Source organism: Lepidochelys olivacea, assembly GCF_965140295.1.
Source record: "Lepidochelys olivacea isolate rLepOli2 genome assembly, chromosome: 4".
Taxonomy (NCBI): domain Eukaryota; kingdom Metazoa; phylum Chordata; order Testudines; family Cheloniidae; genus Lepidochelys; species Lepidochelys olivacea.
The window spans coordinates 130,139,505-130,163,095 of record NC_140414.1 but is presented as its reverse complement, the minus strand read 5'-3'; the positions used below and the strand labels follow the sequence as shown (position 1 = coordinate 130,163,095).

General features: G+C 37.7%; 1 protein-coding gene across 6 annotated transcripts in view; it reads right to left on the bottom strand.

Annotated features, from left to right (window-relative positions):
* The window catches only part of ZFYVE28 (zinc finger FYVE-type containing 28), a 308,906-nt gene that overhangs the window by 27,144 nt on the left and 258,171 nt on the right, over nucleotides 1-23,591 (bottom strand). For 5 of the 6 annotated variants that reach the window (XM_084625713.1, XM_084625715.1, XM_084625716.1 and 2 more), the window contains one exon: nucleotides 16,653-16,757. The exons of the other annotated variant lie outside the window; for it this stretch is intronic. In XM_084625713.1, the coding sequence (XP_084481839.1) occupies nucleotides 16,653-16,757 (105 nt within the window). The remainder of the gene's footprint in view (nucleotides 1-16,652; nucleotides 16,758-23,591) is intronic. 6 annotated transcript variants of the gene reach the window in all.

The window sequence follows — 23,591 nt, the reverse complement described above, 5'->3', positions numbered from 1 at the left end:
GCGCCAATGAGCTTATAATAGGCCACCAAATGACCTTAAGAGACTTAAATCTTCATTTTTTAAAAAAAGTTACTCCCTAGTCTTTTCTTCTTATAGAGACAGAGTTCAAAATGTAAACCAATCCTCAGGGAGGCTTCCCAGTGGAAACAGGATATTTTCTCCACCAAAACTGAAGTTAATCAAACAAGCTATTTTAAAAGGTGTTTGCCAGAGTTAGAATATCCAACAGTGGTTGGATGTGAGCTGCAATTAAAATTGAATTCATGTAGTCGAGGCAAAGGAAACATGCATTCCTCTACTCTAGTCCTCCGAGAAAGTTAGAAACTCAAACTAATTTCCTCATATATATAAAAGAGAGTCTTCTCATCAGTGACTAGGAAAATCTAGAATGCTTTACTCATAATCACGCAGTAGTTTTGCTAACTCCAGCCTTTTTTCCCATTATACACATGGCATTGAAAAAGTAAGTTCACTTTACAACTTATTAAAAATAGCATGCTGAAGGCAATCATTTCCTTCTTCACATTAGAGGCCAATCCAATAAGGTACTGACTGATATGTTCAGCATCTTGCAGCATCAGTCCCCAATACTGTATGGCCCCAAACCAGTTATTCAAATGTCAGATAAAGAGCTAATGTATTTATTGAGATGATTTTAAACCAATAATTTGTGGGGCACAGTTTTGATATTCCCCTTATGAGCTATACAAGCAGAGTGAGTGCTCAAAAATGTAATACCGTAGATATTAGGCTGTGGAATTCTGAAAGTCTTACTAGAAGTCTTTGATCTGAAAATGACATACCTTACTGGTTCATTATAAAAGGAACACGGATGAAAAGTTGGGTGGTTGGGATCACTCAGAATGCAGAATTAAGGTATCTTAAATAGTTTAACTGTGATTTTCCATACTTTCAAATATTTGGGTTTCTTGCAAGTTTAACCTTAACCATCCTGTTTAACATTTGTTTTTTGCCTAGGATTAGTGAAGATAACCAAATTTCTCTCTCTCAACCAACTTATCCATGATTCTCAGGGGTGAAATCGTAATATTTGTGATATCTGTTGACATGGAAAGGTTTCAGATATCACTGACTAAAGGCAATGATTTAGCATAGGTTCAAGCAAGATGAGTAAGTGCTTTGAGAGGGAATAAACTGCTTGCAAACACAAATTGCAAAGGGCCAGATATTGAACCCCTTACTTGCAGTGGGGAGTAGTTAGACAATTAGTCCTATTGACTCCAAGAGGACAAATTGTGTAATTTCTCACCAATGTGAACTTGGGGGATTGGGGAGTTTCCTATCTGGTCCTAACCAACATGGCAAATGGAAAGATTTTTTTCCCTATCTATACCTACATATGAAGTAGGTATATTTTTCCCTATATATATATGGCTAATGGTGAGAATAAACATTGTGATCTCATTGGATCTCTCAAGCTAACCTGTGTTGGGCCTGTATGGGAACCTTTACGGAAAACCTAGGTGCAGCAGAAAGTGGGTCTGGCAATGCAACAGATGACTCTTTTCCCTCTGAATCACTACTGAGGGAGTGTTGCAGACTCCAGAGCATGCGGTTAAGTGGGCACAGAGCTCTGTGAGGGGCCTTTCAGAACATAATATATTCAGTCATTTCAGTTTTCCAAGAGTAAGAGGTGTTCATCTCAATGTCCTGGTCAGATTCTTATCTGGATAATCATGTTTTACCTACATAAATTCCTCCTACTATTTCAAATGGATACAATTTTATTCACTTCCTATTCCAAATTACTAACAGTTCTGTAGTGTGCTGTTAACATCTGACACGCTCTACTACGTAGCTGGCTGAACTTCTGTGGTGGGTGGAGATTTCTTACTACAAAAATGCTTGGGAATTCTGGGATGAAAGGTTTTATATAATTATGATAGACAGATATAAATTATATATAATTATTTACAGGAAGATGAAGTATTTAGCATTCAGGATTGCTTGTGCCACTGTTCAAAGAAGAATGGACTTTCCAGAATAATATCAAATATGGTGTTAATAATAATTTCTGGGTTAGATTGGCACAGTTTGCCTTTATCATGATGATCAAACCATATTAATGCAGCAGCACCCTAAATATAAAGAAAGATTGATGAAAATAAAATAATTTATTGAAATAAAGGACTGACCGGTCATATCGTATTTTAAAACATTTTACTTTAATAATGGTATAGGGAATAGTATACAGAGATGCTTTGAAAATCAAAGATGTAGTGTAGGGAAAAAGAAAATGATCAATTGGCAATTAGAGATATAACTTTTTGTATAGCAGTGGTACCCCAAACAGGGGTGGCTATGTCAAAACACGTATCCGAGACTTTGTAGGTTTTAAATGATCTTATAGTAAATTCACTTGAATACTGCAGAGGTTTAAAATATTGGACAGCTATGTCTTCACCATAATTTCAATACCTGATCAGGTAGGTTTTAGAAATCATAGAATCATAGAATATCAGGATGGGAAGGGACCTCAGGAGGTCTTCTAGTCCAATCCCCTGCTCAAAGCAGGACCAATCCCCAATTAAATCATCCCAGCCAGGGCTTTGTCAAGCCTGACCTTAAAAACTTCTAAGGAAGGAGATTCTACCACCTCCCTAGGTAACGCATTCCAGTGTTTCACCACCCTCCTAGTGAAAAAGTTTTTCCTAATATCCAACCTAAACCTCCCCCACTGCAACTTGATCTAGTGGGAACACCTTCCTTATATGATTTCATAATAGCTTTGCAAATAATAGCATGATAACACATAACTCTGATTAAAAATGATCTTTACCAATTCATAGCAGATGTGTAGAAAGCATTTTTAAAAAATGTTATCAGATTGGCCTTGATATGGGATGGTTCAGTGCAGGCACTTGTAAGAAGAGGCTGTTATTTGCACTGATAGCAAATAAATATTATGTTCTGAAGTAATTAGAGAGGTATTTCTTCATTTATTCAGAGTCTCAGTTGAGGGGAAACCTAGTTCCTCCGTTAATAAATTTTCAAAAGAAAATAATCTAATAAATATTGAGAGAAAACCAGAAAGGACAAGGAGTTCCTCTTGTTAAATGTGTATCACACAAACCCTGAATCTATTTTGATTAAAAAAACTAGAACAATATAAAATGCATATGGCACCCATTAAATGGATTACAAGCTGGTTAACTGATAGGTCTCCAAAAGTAATTATAAATGGAGAATCATTGAGCAAGTGCGTTTCCAATGGAGTCCTACAGAAATCAGTTTTTGTCCCTATGCTATTTAACATTTTATCAATGACCTGGAAGAAAGCATGAAATCATCACTGACAAAGTTTGTAGATGACATAAAAATTGGTGGGGTGGTAAATGAAGAGGACAAATCACTGATACAGAGTGATCTGGATTGCTTGGGTACAACCAAACAATATGTATTTTAACACATACCCATCTGGGAACAAAGAATGTAGGTCATATTTACAGGATGGGCATTCTATCCTGGGAAGCAATGACTTTGAAAAAGATTTGGGGATGGTGGTGGATAACCAGCTAAACACAAACTCCCAGTGTGATGCTCGGTTTCAGCAGAGAGTTATATAAGCTTTACATTTATATTACACAAGAACAATTAGTTCTCTTAAAAGGAGATTAAGAGAAGCAGTTGATTATTCACAGCAGGGGGCAGTTGATATCCTACTATGTACAATTCAATAACTTCCTCAGTTCTGAAAAGTAAGAAAGTTCCCCTCTGATATTCTTGTTTCAGGCAATGTCTTTAATTATGACCCTACATTTCATGTAGAGATTTCAGCACATTGTCAGTGTTAGTTTAATAAATCTAAATCAAATGGGCTTCAATTCCATCAAGACAGGTTGCTCTTAGACATAAAATCAAAATGGCTAAGGCCTTGGAGGCTCCACAGCAACAATACAAATATCATCCAGAAAAATATTATATAGAACTGAGTGATTATTCTGGGGGGCATGGATTGGCGTTCACGTCTCATTCCCCGTTAGTAACTGGCAGGGGCCAGGCAAGCTAATGGTCCAACCGGCAGACCAAAGTCAGGGATGAATCCTGGTTATGTGCCACCTGAGGCATGCTGTGCATATGCTAAGAAAAAGTAGTGATTATTCTTACCATATGAATAATCTTAAATTACATGTAATCTGGATACTTCTATTGGTTGTTCTGGGAAACGCTATGAAGCTGTATGAGTATTGGTCCTAAGAAGAAACGTGACATTTCACAGCAAAATCTGAAATGTGAAAATTTCCACTTTTGTTGAAAATTCAAAATTACTTTAGTTTTCAAAAATGTGTTCCTTAAAAAGGTACTATTTTGATGTGGAGTTTAGCTTATTTTGAAGCAGAAATTTGTCTCACTGCAAAACCAAGAGATGATACATTTTGCAGTTAAGTTATTCTGTCATAATTCACACACAAATGAAGTAACATTTCAGAGATGTTGAAATGAGATAAAGCACACTGTAGAAAAATTTGAAAAAATGTTTTCCATGATTACATACATCTTCAGCTTCAAGGAATAATATTAACACTGCTGTACGTCATGCTGGAAATTGGAAAGTGATATCAGTCAGTTCTTTAGTTCTGATCTATATTCCACAGAAAAAGACTTCGGGTCAGATTGTTTTGCTATCATGCTATTATATGCAAAGCTATTATGAAATCATATAAGGAAGGTGTACCCACTAGATTTAGTGTAAATCAGTGTAGCTCCTTTGACTTCCATGGAGTTATGCCAGTTTACATTAGCTGAGGCTCTGGCCCTATGTTAACAATCCCTAAAGTTCCATGGTTAAAAACTGAAATTAGTTTGAAAAAGGAAATTCTGAATTTAAGGCTGTATATATTTGGCTCCCTCATGCATATGCATTATGACACAGTCCTAATTATACTCCTACATACCATTTCTCAAATTATATATTATATCATGCATTCTTTTCTCCCACCTTAGAGATCTAAGTTTGTCTCTTATAATAATTTTCTTTTTATACCTAAGTTAATTTTTTTTGTCATAAGGATCCATTATATTTTTGACTTTGAATGGGATTTTCAAAAGTGCCTACGTAATATAGGATTACAAGTCCCATTGAAATTCATTTAGGTGCTTTCTGGAAATCCCACCCATTGTCTTTTTATATAAAGCCTCTTCTGTAAGTTATTATTCTCATATAATGTTTATATAGCATTAGCACCTAATGGCCTCAACTAGGTCAGGGCGCCAATGTGTGAGGCATTGTACAAATATTAAATGACAATCTCTGACTTACAGAAAGCAAATGGGTGAAGAAATAACTTTCTAAAAAATTAGAAGATATCAGTGTTGGTTTCTACCAGTTTTTATGTCAATAGAGACTTGCTAGGTACCATATTTAGTATTTTGTTCAAATTTTTCTGAAATTTAAATGAAAATATGAAAAAAATGGCAAAATAAAGATATTGGATATTTGGAAAAAAAATAGCTGGGAATGTAAAACCTAAACCATCTGAATTTACTTTCAAGAGTTTTCTGTTTCCATTGTGACAACACTATCTTTCAACAATTTCTCACTCGGTCAAATATGCACCCAAGGCTCTCAGAAATATACAGTCACCTTGGGAAAAGATACTGCAGAATGGAATAGATCTAAACTGCAAAAAACAATCCTTAACTTGAAGATTTTAAAAATAAAATTATTAAAAGCATCTTTGTGGGGGGGACGGTAATAGTGTATAGTAATATGTTGAGAGCATCAGCCCAGGAGGTCTGTTGGGGTGTGAATGTATGGGTTTCGGTTTTGATTTTGAACCCTCACTCTCATACTGGAAGGATCTGAGAGCACTAAGGAGACAATGCACTCTTAAGGAGAAGATTGCATTTCATATTAACACATGGAGCTACATTGGCCAGCATAATAAATAGTAATATAATAGTTGACTCCAAAAGAAGCTATCCAGTTATAACTGTGTGAGACAGACAGAAATAGAGACTGAGATGCAGAAATGTAGAATACTTTTTCCCACTTGAGGGACTATAGGAGCTACAGAAATTCATTAGCATAAAGTTTTCACATTCCCCTATTCCCAAAAATCAGTTCTCCTAACACAAAAAAAATTAAATAAATAAAAAACAACAATCTGCTGAAGTCAGTTGTAAAATTTCCCAGAGCCAAGTCCTAATGTATCCAGTCATAGGAGTCAGCACCACAAAAAGCTGATTAATGTATTTAAAAGTGCCCTAAATTTTTAATTAAAAAAAGAAGCCATTTCTCCATTTTTCATGCAGTTCTAAGAGTGGGAAGAAATTCTCTCTTTTTTAAACTTAATTAGTGATTTTACATGACGTCTTCCCGTTGCCAAGAACTCTGCAAAGGTTGCAATTATTGTAGCAATTTAGTTAATTATGTATAATCTTAAAATCCCCAAACAACATTCTATTTTAAGTTTTTGGAAAAAAAGCAATTTGCACTATAAAGTTCATTTTCTTGAATCTAATAATTTATGTGCTATTAATAGCAAGGAAATGCCAATTGGCATTCAACAATGTTTTTATATCTTAAAAATGATAGACAAAGTCAAATTCACTGCCAGAAGCTGGGACTGGTTGACAGGGGATGGATCACTCAATAATTGCCCTGTTCTTTTCATTCCCTCTGAAGCATCTGGCACTGGCCACTGTTGGAAGAGAGGATCCTGGGCTATATGGACCATCAGTCTGACCCAGTATAGCCATTCTTATGTTCTAGGTAACTAAATTATTAAAGGGTGAACTGAAAAATCAAAGGTGGGGCCCTCGTGACTGGAAAAAAATGACTAAGAATTACAATTTGAAATAAAATAAAAAATAAAGAAATAAAATAAAACTGGTGAAAAAGAGTACCACTAGGTATAAATCAGTAGATAAGTTTATTGAACATAGGAAATACAAATGCTCCAACCACAGGCAGTGAGAAGGAACTGAAGGCGGGGAAGTTCTACCCTCACTTCAAAGCACAAGGAGTGGGCTGGGCCACCGCTACAGGTACTTCTAGGGAAAACTCTCTGGCACCAGGATGCACACAACTCTGGTGTAATGAACAGATGCATACCCTCAAAGAATAACAAAACCTTTGCCCTTGTTTAAGATTCTTGTATATTTGTTTTGACTATTTTATTTAGTTTAGATAGAAAAGTAAAAAAATGTATTTAGGGATAATTATTCTATTTCTCCCATATTGGACATTTTAAGCCCTGTATCTCTTCAATATGAAATCTAACATTAAAAAATAAAAACAAAAATCCTACAAGCTGAAGCTTTACCCTCATGTTATAAGTTTGTTAAATAGTTATAAGTTCATATAACACATCTCAGTATCTTCTTTGGCAACGATTCTATCTCACTCACTCAGGACACTGAAGACACATTAGACATTCGAAAAATTTAACCTGCCTGCAAACAGACTGTGGAATTTTCTAGGTGACATATGGTAGATTAGAAAATGCAGAGACCTTTGGATGTTTTATTTGTGTCTGCTGGGGCTCCACTACAAGTTTGTGAAAACTGGCATTAAAAACCAGGGGAGTCATGAAACACATCAAGAGATTCCTGCTGGTGAAAAACCAGGGGAGTCATGAAACACATCAAGAGATTCCTGCTGGTGAAAAACCAGGGGAGTCATGAAACACATCAAGAGATTCCTGCTGGTGAAAAACCAGAAAGAGCTGTTACGGTCAAAAATGTCTTGTGGTCTAAGATCATAAGCAAAAGCTGGCAGAGCTGATCAACTCTGATCTCTTTTGTATGCACCACTCCACAGGAAGTGGTCAGAAGATATGGTAATAAAGTAGTAAGGTAAACCATTATATAATACAGTGTATTATACCAGTTCTTCCCAAACAGTGGGTTGAGAAAAGGTTCTAGATGGGTCACAGGGCCCTAAGCAAACACATCCTTCTCCTGGCCCTTGCAGGGGGATGAAGGGATTTAGAAAGTGAGCCCACCTTGCACTCATCCTGCTCATGGGACTGGCTTCCTGCTCTGGGTGTTACAGCCTGTGGCACGGGGTCACAGTGCCATGCAGGTTTTGCCTATCAGGGTTGACTGGAGTCACTGCTGTGGGGTGAGCTCACTCTCCAGACCCAACCCTCACTCACACCCTGAGAACTCCCCTCTGTACGGGGTCAGGATTAGGGTTGCCGTGCTGCTGGGGGAGGGTGCATACATGCAAGGTGGGTTTCCACACAAGACAAAATGCAGTTGATCGGTCACCTTAGTAAAAAGTTTGGGAACTACTGTATTTTACTATTATGTATTATTAGATATAACTATTAAAATAGCAGGTTGTGAATAAGAGTTCCATATCAAATACCCAGACTCACAGAGCTTAAAACATGCACAGACAATCTAGAATCGAACACCTTCCAGCAGGAATGTTAACAATTTAGGACGAAAAAAACAACTGTTGCATATTCTGATTTTCTCTTTACACACAAATCCCTTCCTCCTCCCTCAGCTACACTGGTTGAGATCTTTACTTTCCTGACCCTAGAATCTAAAGCTTTATATGCAGAGTAGTTAGCAGCAGCCTTTATAAATTCTGAACTGTCTTTTCAGAAATGAGAGCAAGGAAAGGGGAAAAAATAATCTACAGTTACCCAGTGACCAAAATGTGGTATTCCCAAACAAAAGCCTAAATTAAGATAGAGTTAAGGTTGTACTGCCAATACGTATACCTTAAACAAACACACGCACACCCCCTCTGATTGGAACAATGTAATTAAAAAATTAAACATCTGAAAGTGAGGAAATTCACAGTTGAGCTTAATCAAGTAACTGATCCATCCCCATGTTCCTAATCACACATGGATTTGCCCGAAACATCTTTAATCTCCACACATTATAGCCTCCTGCATTTCCAGTAGAAGCCACCTCTCCCACTATATCATCCCACAATTTACATATTACCACAATAGCCATCCACTCACTTCATATGAGCCACCTTGCCAATCACAAAGCCTCCACCAATTCACCTTCCTTTCATGAACCAGACAAACATCATCTCACCTCTTCCTCTACTGACCAAAGATGGCCTTGTGACTCCTTGTCCCACATTCCCTCAAATACATGTTTGTTCAGCACATGCATCCACACTGACAGTCCAGGATTTACGCAAACTGTTGAAAACAGGGCTTTGGAGCTGTGCTCTGGCTCCACTCCAGCTCCAGGCAAAAACCTGCAGCTCCACTGCTCTGGAGCTGCTCCGCGCTCCAGCTCTAGGCTCCGCTCCAAAGCCCTGGTTGAAAATATACAATTTTACCTTTCCTGGGTATTTGGCTGGTTTCATCATTTTACATTAATTATTTAGTAACAAGAACAGGAGATCTTGCCCTAATTAGCATTTCCCCCCTCTCTAACTATAAAGACTTCGGTGTCTGGTTTAGACATTAGTATTTGCTGTTTGAGTAACTGCAATGCCCATTAAAGGTCTGAAATCCAGCATCCCATTGACTTATGTGGGTTTTGGATCATTCTAAAGGAAATAAGATTCACCTTGCACTCAAAATATGGCATTAATATTTTCCAAAGAAGTTGATGGTGCAGTGCTGCTACATGGAGGATTTGAGTTACTTGCCATGCTTAAGACATCAACTCACACAGTTAGATCTAGTGAGATTGGAGTAGTCAAGTAATTAAACCAGAACTTCCCCTCTGAATTATTATTATATTCAAAAGAGCTGTCTGGGGTTTTTGGGAAAAATAATCCAAAACACAGATATTAAATGGAGAGACATGTTTCTCTGATAAAAACAGTGTTAGTCTGCTGGAGAAGGCACCAATTTTATTATTAAAAGGCCCCAAAATTATTATTTCCTATTAGTCCACAATTTTCCCTTTTCTCATATGAGTAGCTGAATCAGATCATCACTGACAGGGGGCTTTAGCTCTTTTCAGTCTGTGTGAGCAGTCATTACAGAAGTGGAGACAAGGGAAAAGGAAATTGTAATTCAAAAATTAAGAAGTGGACTGTAGCACACACCTTAGCCAGGCAAGTGGACTGTTACTAATTCATTAATATATCTTCTTCACTTACATTTTTTTTAAATTGATGAAGTCTTTACTTAGCTAAATAAAGCAACCTTGTGCTTCCGTTGTCGACACTCTTGCATTCCCTCCCCCTTTTCCCACAATGTGTTCTACACCCATCTGCTTCATTTTTACTATAGCGCCAATCCTGTAAAGCATTTAAGCTCATGCTTAACTTTAAGCACATGAGTAGTCCCATTAATTTATCTTCAATTAAACAATTTAAACACATGTTGTAAAGTGCTTGTGAGGATCTAGCCCAATAACTTGAAGGGATGGTGAGAGCTGAGAAAGAAGGGACTTCTGCAGACAACATTTAATTTTAAAAGCGACTGACTTTCATAGCTGAGTAAAGAACATATACCTGAAATCTAAATTGATTAGATTCAGGCATTACACTTTATTTCTTTAACAATATAAAAAAGTTCTTCAATGTGTGTACACTTATAGAAAAAGAAAGGAAAAGGAAACAAATTCTTTCACTGAATCTTTGTGTTTGCATACATAGTGGATAAATTCTGTTCTCTGTCTACTGATGTCAATTCCACTGAAGTCAAAGGTGTTGTTCCAGACTTACACTGGTGTAACTAAGATCAAACATTTGCCTCGTGCTGGGAAGTTGCATGATACACAGATCACTCTGAAACCCCAGAGAAAGTGTAATATGTTTATTTTCTATTGATAAAAATGACAAGTGATTTTGACTGCCTCAATTTTGGGTGCTTAACTTGGAAAAAATTTGCAGAGGGCCAATTTCCAGAAAGTGCTGAGCACCCAACCATCTGAAAATTGGGCTCTTTGTTGAGTTTAAGCTGGCCACCCAGAAATGGAGGTATGTAACATCACCAGTTACTTTGAAATATTTGACTTACATATATGTCCGTAAGGGCACATTATTCAATAAATACATTTGACCTTATCCTTATCCATAAGTATATTGTGTTAGTGGTAAATTCCTCTGTTACTATTAAAGTTAAGATGTGATTGCACATAAAAGATTTAGCTGTTGACATCATTATACAATGTTTGGAAACAGCCAGTATGGTATTGTTCTGATAGTGCCAAAAAGGTGTGTGGAGCACTGGCTGGGAAAAAGACAAGACAGGACAGCAGGGCATGTGATGATTCAATGCATCTCCTAAGCAGCTTTCTTCAATAGGATTCCACTGACTCTCAACTAGAATTTAAAGTTCACCTTCTCCCATCCCCCTGTCCCCCAACCCCCAGCAAAAATCCTGAAGGAAAGCAGGTAGTGGCAACATCAGGTTATTCTTCCCTGAATGCATGGATCCAGGCTTATATAAGGAAGTGGAATATTCTCCTCTTGGTGAATCTAGCCCTAAAAGATTAAGTAGAGGGCATTTTAGATCACAGACTCATCTTCAGGTGCAGGGATGATGGTGGTGGGGAGTTGTATGTGCATAATTTCTCCTCCACTGCAACATGAGAAACACTGCAGGGTCCATGTATCATTCTGAATTAAATTGTTTAATTGTTTCAATTCCATGACAACTGGTAGCTAGAAAGTTTTTCTTACTTCTTTGTAATATCAGTGTCAGTTAGCCTACTATAACCTTCAAAGGATTATCGCAGCAGCATGAAGAAATTGATGTTCAAGTAGTAAATGCTTCCCTCTTCCTCTGCTCGGCTGACAGATAAATAATGTTAAAGAGATATTTAGGGTTAACCCAATCTTCTCTGCTCTCAGAGATGCATCTCTCACTCTAAAGAGTTTGACAACCCTAAGGGAAATTCATTAATGAAATGTTGCCAAATAAAATATGAAACTATACTGCAAAAGGGCATACATGAAAAAATAGCACTAACTTAAATAAGAAAAGGGAAACAAGTGATTAATTGTTTTGTGTGACTTGGTTTCTCAGGGGTTCATGTAAATATATTTTTTAAATTTCAATCCACATTAGTTCTCAACCTCTGAACTTTGATTTCTGCATAGAGTTCAAAGTCAAAAGCCAAAAAACAAATAGTTCAACCTACCAAATTTGTCCTGTGTTGGCATCAAATCAACTCAATTTGGGCCAGAGTACAATACCCTTACTCACAATGAATAGTACCTTACACCACAAAGAGTCCCACTGAAGTCAACAGGACTACTTGTGCAGTAAGATAGTGTGCATAGCAGTATCACGCTCTGGAGCTATTTGAATTATTTCAATGCAAAACTCACAAAGCTCAAAACTGGACACAGGTTTGCTCATAAGCATTATGAATGTTAGCAAACTCTCCCATTAATGTGCTTAAAACTGAAAATTTGTAACAACATCCTAAAGCAAGCAAGTAAATTTAACATGGTTTGGGATTACACTGGACAAAATGACAGGTTTCAGAGTAGCAGCCATATTAGTCTGTATCTGCAAAAAGAAAAGGAGGACTTGTGGACCTTAGAGACTAACAAATTTATCTGAGCATAAGCTTTCGTGAGCTACAGCTCACTTCATCGGATGCATGCAGTGGAAAATACAGGGGGGAGATATTATATACACAGAGAACATGAAACAATGGGTGTTACCATACACACTATAACGAAAGTAATCAGCAGGAGAGAAAAAAACCCTTTTGTTTCTATGCCAACAGGTGATATTCATTCCCTTCCACAAAAGTAAATAATGCATTTTGATTCCTATTTACATTCTTATTGCAGGTTATTAGAGAAAACAGCAAAAAGGTAAACATTTAGACCACACATTTAAGAGTAAAGAAGGAAAAAAGAATCAATAAAAGTGCCAAAAAATAACAAAGACGCATGAGGGGTACAACTCAGGAAGAGTGCAATAATGTAACAGAGAAAAGGTAAGACTGTAAAAAGCTAGTTGAGAGAATGAAACAAACATTGCAGAAGTTAAGAAAGGAGATTTTTCAAGTACATAAGGAGCTGCTGGGGACCTTTACAAGACAGCAGAGAGAGTTTAATGATGGAAAACACTGCAAAAAGCGTTAGTAAATGACTCGTATGATTGCTTAGGAGGGACACAGTTACCTGTCCAGCACGTTTTTCATAATATATAAGAATGATGCCCAAGGAGCTTGAGTTACATTAAAACATTATAAAATTCTGGAGAAAGATATTGATGAAAAAACTGTAAGATACCAGGACAAGACGGAGCTCCTTTTATGATGGTTAAGGTGGTAAGAGGAACACTTTTAGAGAGATTGAAAAGCTTATGACAAAAAGGAAAGTTCTCAGGTGCTGGAAAGACAAATACTGTGTATGTATTTAAAAGGATCTAGTAAACTAGGGCTGCAATCCAGGAAAGCACTTAAGCACCTGGTTTAATTTAAGGCACACAAGTATTCTCAATGCTTTAAATCAGGATAGTGACAGGGTTAAAGTTAAGCACGTTCTTTAGTGCTTTGCTGAATGGGGGGTTTCACTATGAAGCTTTGACTCCTAGTAACTTTGATCAGATAGAGAGTTGGAAAATTCTTAATTTTTACAATGGCATCCAGGGATTTAGCAATGATTCTCACAGTGACATAGCATGGATATTCACACAACAATGCAAGCCTTATAAATCTGACTTAATTTTCAGAAGAAACAACACAGAACACGAAGAAGTGAAAAAGGTGTAGACACAAGTTATCTTAACTACAAGAAACATTAGTACAGTGGCACACAAAATACTAATTTACAAGGACAGGTGAATATGGTGCAGGAGATATGCTGCTCTAGCTGATAAAGACTTACTTGTCCTCAAGGCTCCTGTAATCTCTGGTGAACACTTGAGATATCCTGTATTGCCCATTTAGCAATCACTGCGCCTGGAGTGGACTTATTCCAGTGTTACACAGCGTGCTTAGCAGAGGCCAACCACATTTGGCAAATAAAATTTTCTTTATTCAAAGTAAATTGGTAAGTGGAAATACTTCAAAAATGGAAAGACACAAAGAATGGTTTTACCATGCAAAGATAAACACATTAATCAAAGAAACAGAAAGGACAGATACAATAAGACCACTTTACATTTAATTCCCCTCACCAAAAAAACTAAGGTCTTGTCTATTTGGGGACACTCAGAAAAGTTCATCTGTATTAACTAAAGGTGTACATTTACAGTGGATTAGTTAAACTGCATTAAACCCCTGTATAGATGCTCTCGTTCAGAATTAAAGTGGCCTCAATTCAGTTTAGTTTAATTCACTTTAATATAAACCCAAATTCCTTGAGCAACATTTCTAGATATTCTGGAAAATTTACTGGACTGGTATGTCTGACCCTTGTACTATGCACTTTGAATTAAACTAAACTGAATTAAGGCCACTTTAATTCTGAATGAGAGAGTCCACTCAGGGATTTAATGCAGTTCAATTAATTTACTTTTAATTCACACCTTTTAGTTAACTTGGATTAATTTTCTGGAGTAGCCCCATGTATACAAGCCCTAAAAGATGCAAATGAAGGCAAAGGAAGGATGGGATGCTTAGAATAATTTAGGAGTAATGGGTTTACCTAGAAAAAAAATCAAAGATTAAAAAACCTCAAGAAAGTTTTGTGCAATTGACATTTCAGACAGACATGTGCGGGATCAACTTACAGCCAGAGTCAAAGATAAAAAATTCAATAAGATGGGAGGAAAACAGACTTTCCAACAACTTTTTTTATGATTGCTGATAAAAATTAGTGCAACATGCAAACAGAAAAGGTGGGAAGAGCAGGAATTGCATAACCCATCAGGAAAACTAGATGCCTCCCTAGAATGCCATTATTTGGCATTTGGAAGTACAGAAATCATTTTAACTGCAATCTTACAATGGAGGCACTCAAAAAAAATTATTATTTTGATATGGTACTTCCTTTGACATTTTTAGAGAAAGACCATCTTTCCCCCCATTCCTGCTTCCCTAAACTTCTCAAACTCTTGAATTCTTGATCCTACACCAAGGTCAAGGAGCACTGAATACATATAAACAGTTGAAAAATAAAGAGGCAAGAAGAAGAACAAAAGAAGAAAAGCAGAGAATTATCACAGATCTAGAAACACCAGAAATGACTAAAATCTCAGTATCTCTCCGAATGTCCTGTTAAAAAGGCAATGTCATTTCTATGACAATACTAAAAAAGCAAAAGAACCTTTATTTCTGTTTTAATAACCTTTTGTTGCCCTAAAATGTATTCCCTCATAAGTAAGGCTTGAGTTTGTCACAGAGGTCATGGAAGTAATGAATTCTCTGACTTTCTAGGACCCCTGTAACTTCTGCAGTGGCCTGTGTGGCTGGCCCGGTGGCCTCTGAGCAGCTCGAGCAGCTCCTGGGCCAGCCTCACTGGCTGCTGCTGGGGTATTCATGGGCTATTTCCCCCTCCTCCCCCCCCCCCCGCAGCAGCTGCAGAACTTTGGATGTGGGAGGGGGATCAGGTCCGGGGATTGCAGCGTGGGAAGGGGTGAGGGCTCTGGGTGGCACTTACCTTGGGGGGACTCCCCAGAAGTGGCAACATGTCCCTCCCTCCTCAGCTCCTAGTTCTGAGCGCTGCCTCCGCCCACAGGCATCGCCCCCGCAGCTCACAGTTCCTGGCCCATGGGAGCTGTGGAGCTGGGGCTTGGAGCAGGGGCAGCACATGGAGCTATAAGCTGAGGGAGGGACAGCCCCCGTCCCCTCCTCCCCAACACCAGCGATGGTCTTGGGCTGCGCACTGCCACCTGCACCCCCCAGCACCAGCAGGGGTCCCGGATTGCCCCCCCTCCATTGAGGACCCATCGCGCCCCCCAGGGCCACACACCCCTGAGCTGCCCCTTGCTTGAGCACCCACGGCACTCCCTGGGCCATACCCCCGCAAGATTTAGTCAGGGGTATATAATACAAGTCATGGACAGGTCATGGGCCATGAATTTTTGTTTACTACCTGTATTTTTGGGCCACAAAATAATAGAAAAACTAAATAAACTGTTCTTAGTTGTAAAAAGAAAAGGAGTACTTGTGGCACCTTAGAGACTAACCAATTTATTTGAGCATAAGCTTTCGTGAGCTACAGATGCTCAAATAAATTGGTTAGTCTCTAAGGTGCCACAAGTACTCCTTTTCTTTTTGCGAATACAGACTAACACAGCTGTTACTCTGAAACCTGTTCTTAGTTGTGACATTCCTCTGATTTTACTATTAGATCCCAGGGAAGCAGAAAACAGATGGCAGAAGCATGCCATCTGGAAAGCCAAGACCTAGTAATGTATAGTCACTCACTGTTTTTCAGTAATAGTCTCTTTCTGCGATGAAGTCCTTTTGTATCAGGTGTATAAAACTCTCAGTCTAAAATGTATTTTAAAAGCTAGTTATCTTAAGTACCTCTTTAGGAATGTACCTAAAAAGTACCTCTTTGAACATAATGAAAAATGAGATCAGATGATGATCCCAAATGTTGCACAATTCATTGTTGTGTACCTCATGACGATGCTCCGCAAACAGTAAGACTCTCACAATGACTTTATTAGCATACAAAACGAGCTTCACAAATAAACGTGCCTGTGTTCTGAAAGGAAGAATTATCTGAAGTGCTGCTGTCACTTTAGTGTTAATTCAATGAAAAATTTTCGTCAACCATCACTCAATACAATTAGTCAAATGTGACTGTGAAGTGAGATTATTATTACCTCAGAGTGTATATGCTGGAGAGACTACATGTAGTGACAGAAACACTGTCATAGTCACTGCTGGAGATGGAGTTGAGGGGGGAATCACGTAAGCCATCCTGAGAACTGAAAAAAGCATATGGAAACAAAATGAACGGCTGAAAAGAACAAAAATGAGAATAGAGCAATGGGTCACAAATGATCATACCAAAAAAAGAAAAGTAAACCGACAGTAACACTCATTTACTCTCTGGGAGCCCAGGTATATATTTGAACGTATTTTAGATTAGTACAAAAAGCGCAGATCAACTGGTAGGATTAATGGGCATGCTCTCTGTGAAAATCATCAATTTAATTTATAGTATGCAGTTAAGAACACTGGGGAAAGAACAAAAGACCCTAGTTATTTTAAAGTGTGAGTGCAAATGTGTCTACATGTTGTAAATATTGGCCTACATTTTAGAATGAAGATACACCATGACCAGGCATCCTGAAAATCATTGTATGTTTCATACCAATATAACCACAGAAATAAGCCCAAAGAACTTTTAAAATGCCAAGACAAGTTTCAGCTAACAGTTTCCAAACTGCTGGAAGGAAGGAAGGAAAAGAATGGGAAGGGAAAGTCAATGTGGTAAATGGAGAGTTGCTTCTTGCTTCCTGTCCTGCTGCTATACTATATGATTTAACAAGTCCATTATTCAGTAAGTCAGCACAGGACTGCATGGCCCCCAAAATTGCCATGTGGCTCAAAATTTTATCTAAAGCCTGATTGACATTCCTATGCAGAGCTTGAAAGAATGGCCACATGACAAACCACTGCTACTTTATAAATCTACTGGCTACCGAGCAAAACATGAACTATTTAAAACAATGGACTACACCCAACAATGAAACAGCTTGTAAATATTATATGATCTTTAAAGGGACACTGTCGACTTGAAATGTAGCCAATTTCAAAATTAGAATTAAAAATAGTTTCAGGCAGTACTCCTGCTGCACCTTACTAATTTGCAAATAACAGTGTTTATATCTCAGTGACAATTTGCCACTCTGCTATTGGAAGTTCCACACACTGAAGGAAATTAATTTACAGTAGATAAAGAAAAATGTACTCCTGAGCAAATTTACCACAGTAGTATTGGTTCTAGGCATTACAAAAAAAATCTTTAAAGCCCTTTGAGCGAATGAGTTCTGACAATGAAAATCTTTAGACATCCAAAGTCTGTCTTAGAAATATATTTAGTTTGAAGAAACGTAATTGGTTAATTTGAATTAATTGTTTTATTCCTCTACCTGACAATTTGTGAAATTCTCATGCATTTTGACTGGCATGTATGTATGGGGTATGCATTCAAGACAGGTGTAAACTAGATTCTCTACTCCGGTCATATTTAAAACACAGCTAGTTTTGCAGGCAAGTGTCCAGAAGAACACTTAAGGGGAATTTTTCAAAGGTACATGCTCTAATCTAATTAAGAAACAATAAGATTTGTTTGCATGCCTCCCACACATTGCTTTCAAAATATACCCCTTCATGTTCCTCATTTCTGATTGCCAATTTAAAAATAAATCCCAGAGTATATTATGTTTTAGTTGAAAGAAGGAGTGTCACACTGGGAAAATAATTTATCAGACTTCAACAAAAATCCATTTAATTTTCATTTGTTTTAAGTAATTTCCCTTGCCAGTTCTGCTCACTGTGAAGAGACATTTGCATTTAAACAAAGATTCGCTCTCATACTCATCTTCACCTTCTTAATTCTGAAATATGGTCATACTGCTAATATATGGCATCATAATCAGTTCTATGGCAGCAAAATGATGTAATAAATACAAGATTATGAGTCCACAGTATGATCACACAGGAGAAACTGCCTTGTCAAGATGAAAGCTACTGCTCAAACTCAAATATCTTCAGTAGGAGTAACACTATTATAGAATACAGAAAACGATTAGCAGTTTCTTCTTTTATAATTTTTCTATTTCACTTTTGCCCCTCATCTGAAATTTCCTCCAGCTGGTAATAGTTTCTTCAAGAAGGGAACAAGTCCTGCTTTCCTTATTTACTTTTCTGTTAAATCCTGCATGAAGAAACCCAGTGGTTATTTCTCAGTTTCCAGCAATACAGAAATATTGTAACCAGTTTTGCTAAATTTAGTAGTCCACACATTGTAAACATCAGGAGTCAGACTGCAAACATTTTAAAACTGGCTAAAGAGCCAGGTGATTTTTAAAAAACATTCCAGATTATTTATTAGGGCTGTAGATTAATCGCAGTTAACTCACGTGATTAACTCAAAAAATTAATCGTGATTAATCGCACTGTTAAACAATAGAATACCAGTTGAAATGTGTTAAATATTTTGGATGTTTTTCTACATTTTCAAATATATTGATTTCTATTACAACACAGAATATGAAGTGTACAGTGCTCACTTAATATTACTATTTTGATTACAAATATTTCCACTGTAAAAATAATAAACAAAATAAATAGTATTTTTCAATTCACCTCACTCAAGTACTGTAGTGCAATCTCTTTATCATGAAAGTGTAACTTACAAAGGTAGATATTTTTTTTTGTTACATAACCACTCAAAAACAAAACAATGTAAAACTTCAGAGCCTACAAGCCCATTCAGGCCTACTTCTTGTTCAGTGCTGCCCCACTTCTTATTTACAATGTCACCTGAAAGTGAGAACAGGCATTTGCATGGCACTTTTGTAGCCAGCATTGAAAGGTATTTATGTGACAGATATGCTAAACGTTACTATGCCCCTTCATACTTCGGCCACCATTCCAGAGGACATGCTTTCATGCCGATGATGCTTGTTAAAAAAAATTTGTTAATTAAATTTGTGACTGAATTTCTTGGGGGAGAATTGTATGTCTCCTGTTCTGTTTTACCCACATTCTGCCACATATTTCATGTTATAGCAATCTTGGATGGTGACCCAGCCCATGTTCATTTTAAGAACACTTTCACTGCAGATTTGACAAAACGCAAAGAAGGTACAAATGTGAGATTTCTAAAGATAGCGACAACCCTTGACCCAAGGTTTTAAAAATCTGAAGTGCCTTCCAAAGTCTTAGAAGGATGAGGTGTGGAGCATGCTTTCAGAAGTCTTAAAAGAGCAACACTCAGATGTGGAAACTACAGAACCTGAACCTTAGAACGTTGCTTAGGAATATGAAAACGACACTGCCCTGAATCACATAAGTTACATTGACTTAAAGTGGTGTCCACACTGCACCGTGTTGGTGGGAGATGCTCTCCACCGACATAACTTCTGCCTCTCGTGGAGGTGGAGTAATTATGCCAACGGGAGTGCGCTCTCCCATTGGCATAGTGTGTCTTCACCAGTGCACCGATGTAGCGTGGTAGTGTAGACTTACCCGCAGACATGGTCTGCAGACCTCAGGTTGAAAACCACTGGTTGAAGAGGAATCAGAAAAAAAAAGTGTCTGAATTCCACTCCACACTCCCATCGCTTGTCAAAGGTTTTTTTGTCAGGTGCCAAAGACCTGTGCCTGCTAAAATTTGCCCCTTGGGGTCTCTTCCATCATTTAAATGTATGCCTGCTAGTAATTCTAATTAATGCATATGCTTCTGCAATGTGCTTTAGAATTTAAGCTACTTAAATTCAACAATAGACTTTATAGGTTAGACAGAGTTAGTCTTGCTATTATTCCTCCATATCTATACAAATAAAAAATTTCTGAGACTTTTGGGTACTGTATCTGTCTCAGACTTAAAAATTATCTGCTATATGGCTAAATAGGTGCAAACTCTTGGTTGACTAACCTGTCAACATGTAATGTAGATTTATGTCAGGCCATCTTCATACCAGAGAAATTCCTCTGACTCCATTTTGTGTCCCTAGCTTTTATTTGGAATAAGCAAAAGTCACTCCACCATTAGAAGCTGCAGGTCACACACAACTGAAAGCTGCAGGTCACATGATAAGGTTAGCAAGTCATAGGTCTGGGGTAAACAACAGCAGTGAGTGTTTGGAATGTGCACCCCAGAATAAGGTAATGTAGGCATGCATTCAAGCTGATAATGTTTGGCAGGGAGCATGAGCAGAAAAGACCTGATAAGACAGTGAGCGTGTGCAGTAAAGATCTGATAGCTGACAGAACAGTATAAAAGGCAGACGGCTAAAATGGTTAAGAGAGGAGTGAACAAGGAGTTACGAAAGTGAGGAGAGAAGTTATACAGGTGAGAGGTGGAGAGTGGACGAACTGGCAAGAGAGCTGATCAAGAGAGGCAGCTACAGCAGCAGCAAAAGAAAGCCGACAAGACAAAGGAAGCCTCCAAGTTTTTAAATCATAGTATTAGAGTGTGTGTGTGTGTGTGTGTGTGTGTGTGTGAAAATGTCTGAGTGTGTGTTAATTGTAATTTACCTCTGTAAACCAAAGTACAATTTAAGAACTGCTGTCAGTGATCCGTTGCAGACCAGATATCTGTAACAGAGCTCAACCATTTAGAATAATTTGAACTGTATGCAGTTGCGTTCTGAATACTCTAACTTGCAATAACAGATTTGTATTTTAGTTAAGTTTTTAGATTATATTGTATTAGGGATTATTAGTTACATTAATACAAGGATTTTTTTTATTTTTATTTTTTGAAATACTGTCTGTGTCAGTCATTTATTAGAAGTCCGTATCCATGTCCTCCAAGTTTCTCCTCAGTTATCCCGGAGACCCATATCTGAGGAACACAGATTAAGGGGGGTGATACGTCGGTGATTCTAGGGGCACCCCAAGTTTTGGGGTGATAGACAAGATACATAAAACACATCATCCCACACGATTATGGGAAAGCATTTATTTTTTTACCTGATTTACACATGAACCCTTCAAACAACTTCATTTTCTATAGTTATACAACAGATGAAGAATCAACATCTGAAAAGCTCTCTACACGTGGTCCCCCAAAAAGAAGACTTGTGGTCTCAGTCCTACATACAATACAGTTCACATTTCACATAATAACCAATATACTGGTAAGGTATTTCTTTACATACAGTCATATAAACACAAAATCACCCCAGTAGTTCAAAAACCACACAGAGCACCGAGAATGAAATAAATAAATAAATATTGGGAAGTCATACAAACCATAAAGCATTCAGTAACAGATTAAACAAATCTTTTCACATTAACAAAAATACATAAAATACTTAAATTAAATTTTTAACAGTGTCCCCTTGCGTATCCCGCCCTGTCTCTTTAACCTCGTTTTCCCATCCCTCGTCCTTTTCTTTCTTTGTTGAAGGGACTGGTATTTCCTCCTTTATCTTTTCCATTCCCTCAGATGGTGAAAGGAATGGATGTTCATGCAGGATTAACCCTGAGGAAAACAACAAATAAAAACAGCATTACACTTACCTGTTAAATGTGTTTCTCCATCTGCACTTCTATGTGGAATTGTTTCATGAATGGCCTGATCATAACATTCTAAAGACAGGCATAACAGCTCTTCAGCTCATTTACATACCTTTTGACACCTGTAATGACTCTCTGCTGGACTTGAAGCTGTAAGTTGACATATTCATCTTAACTTTCGTTCCACATCTGCTGAAATTCTCATCCATGCTGCCACCTTCTCACATGTTAATTAAAGCAACTCCCTCTCCTATGACTTCCCCAAATCCTAGCTTTTCAGGACTCCTGTATGTGCAGAAAGCTACAGCCTCATGGTCTTCTCATAAACATCAAGAAGCACGGCCTGATCACTGCCAGCCACAAACATCTCCATTTGTTTCTCATTCAGAAGCTGAGAATTACCATCCAGCCAGACTAGCTGATCAAAGTGGTTCTTTCTGGTTATACCATCTGTGAATCTTTGAATCATCTATGACTCTTTGGGACAGAGCCTCACCTGGTACAATCTGGCATAGATCCATTGATGTAAATGGAGTGATACCGATTTATACCAGCTGAGGATTTGATCCCTGCTCCTTTTTAAAAAATGATCTCCATGGATTTGCTTCAGCCTACTTTGTATCGTCTTTCACTACTCTCCTCATCTTACACCCTCCTCCTCAGAAACTAGTCAATGCAGGAATATCTTTCCCTTTCCAGCTCTTGCCATCTGGAACAGCCCTTGTGTGTCTTTCTGCCTTACTAATACTCCATCTCAGTTCCAACCTGATCCACTAACCTCTTGTCTATGCCTGTCTCCCTTCTTTATATGCTAATTTTTGTTACTCTCTTTATGACTATAAACATTAGACAATGCCTTCCCTCCACTGTTTTCCATACTTAAACTCACATATGGTCGGTTATCTCATTTTTTATTTCTGTAGTGTGTTTGAGGATATACATTGTATGAAAGATTCCATTAAAGTTAAAGATAGTGTGATATATCAAAGGCAGGTTTAACTATTAGAAAAAATAATGTATACACATTTTTAAAAGTGTCTCGTTTCTCTGTGCCAATATAAAGTGAAAATGTCTACCAGAAATAGCAATATTTCGTTCTGGTTGATTATTTAGATTGTAAGCTCTTCAGGACAAGACACTCTGTGTTTATATAAGGCCCAGTGCAATGGAACTGCAATAATTATCGGGGTTTACAAACAATTTCCTGATGTTACAATAACTAATCTAACTGATAGAGAAAACATCTTTATCCACTTTTTTGGGCACTTCATTTACTCACTGCAATTTCTGTTATATTAACACTGTAACCTTATGTTTGATTAAACCTACTTAATGTGCATGAAATCAAGGTCCCCCGTTATACTGTTCTCTTCTGTTCTCATTAGCACACCCTTAGAGACCTACTCAGGAGTTCCAGGGATCCTGTGAGATCCTGAGGTCAACTGACCTGCATTTCCTGCCTCATGGTTCCTGTAGTCAACCAGTGCTCGCTAGCTGCATGTGTTCATTAGCACAGTTATAAGCAGATGAGTCATGCATGGACAGGCATATTTCACAATAGG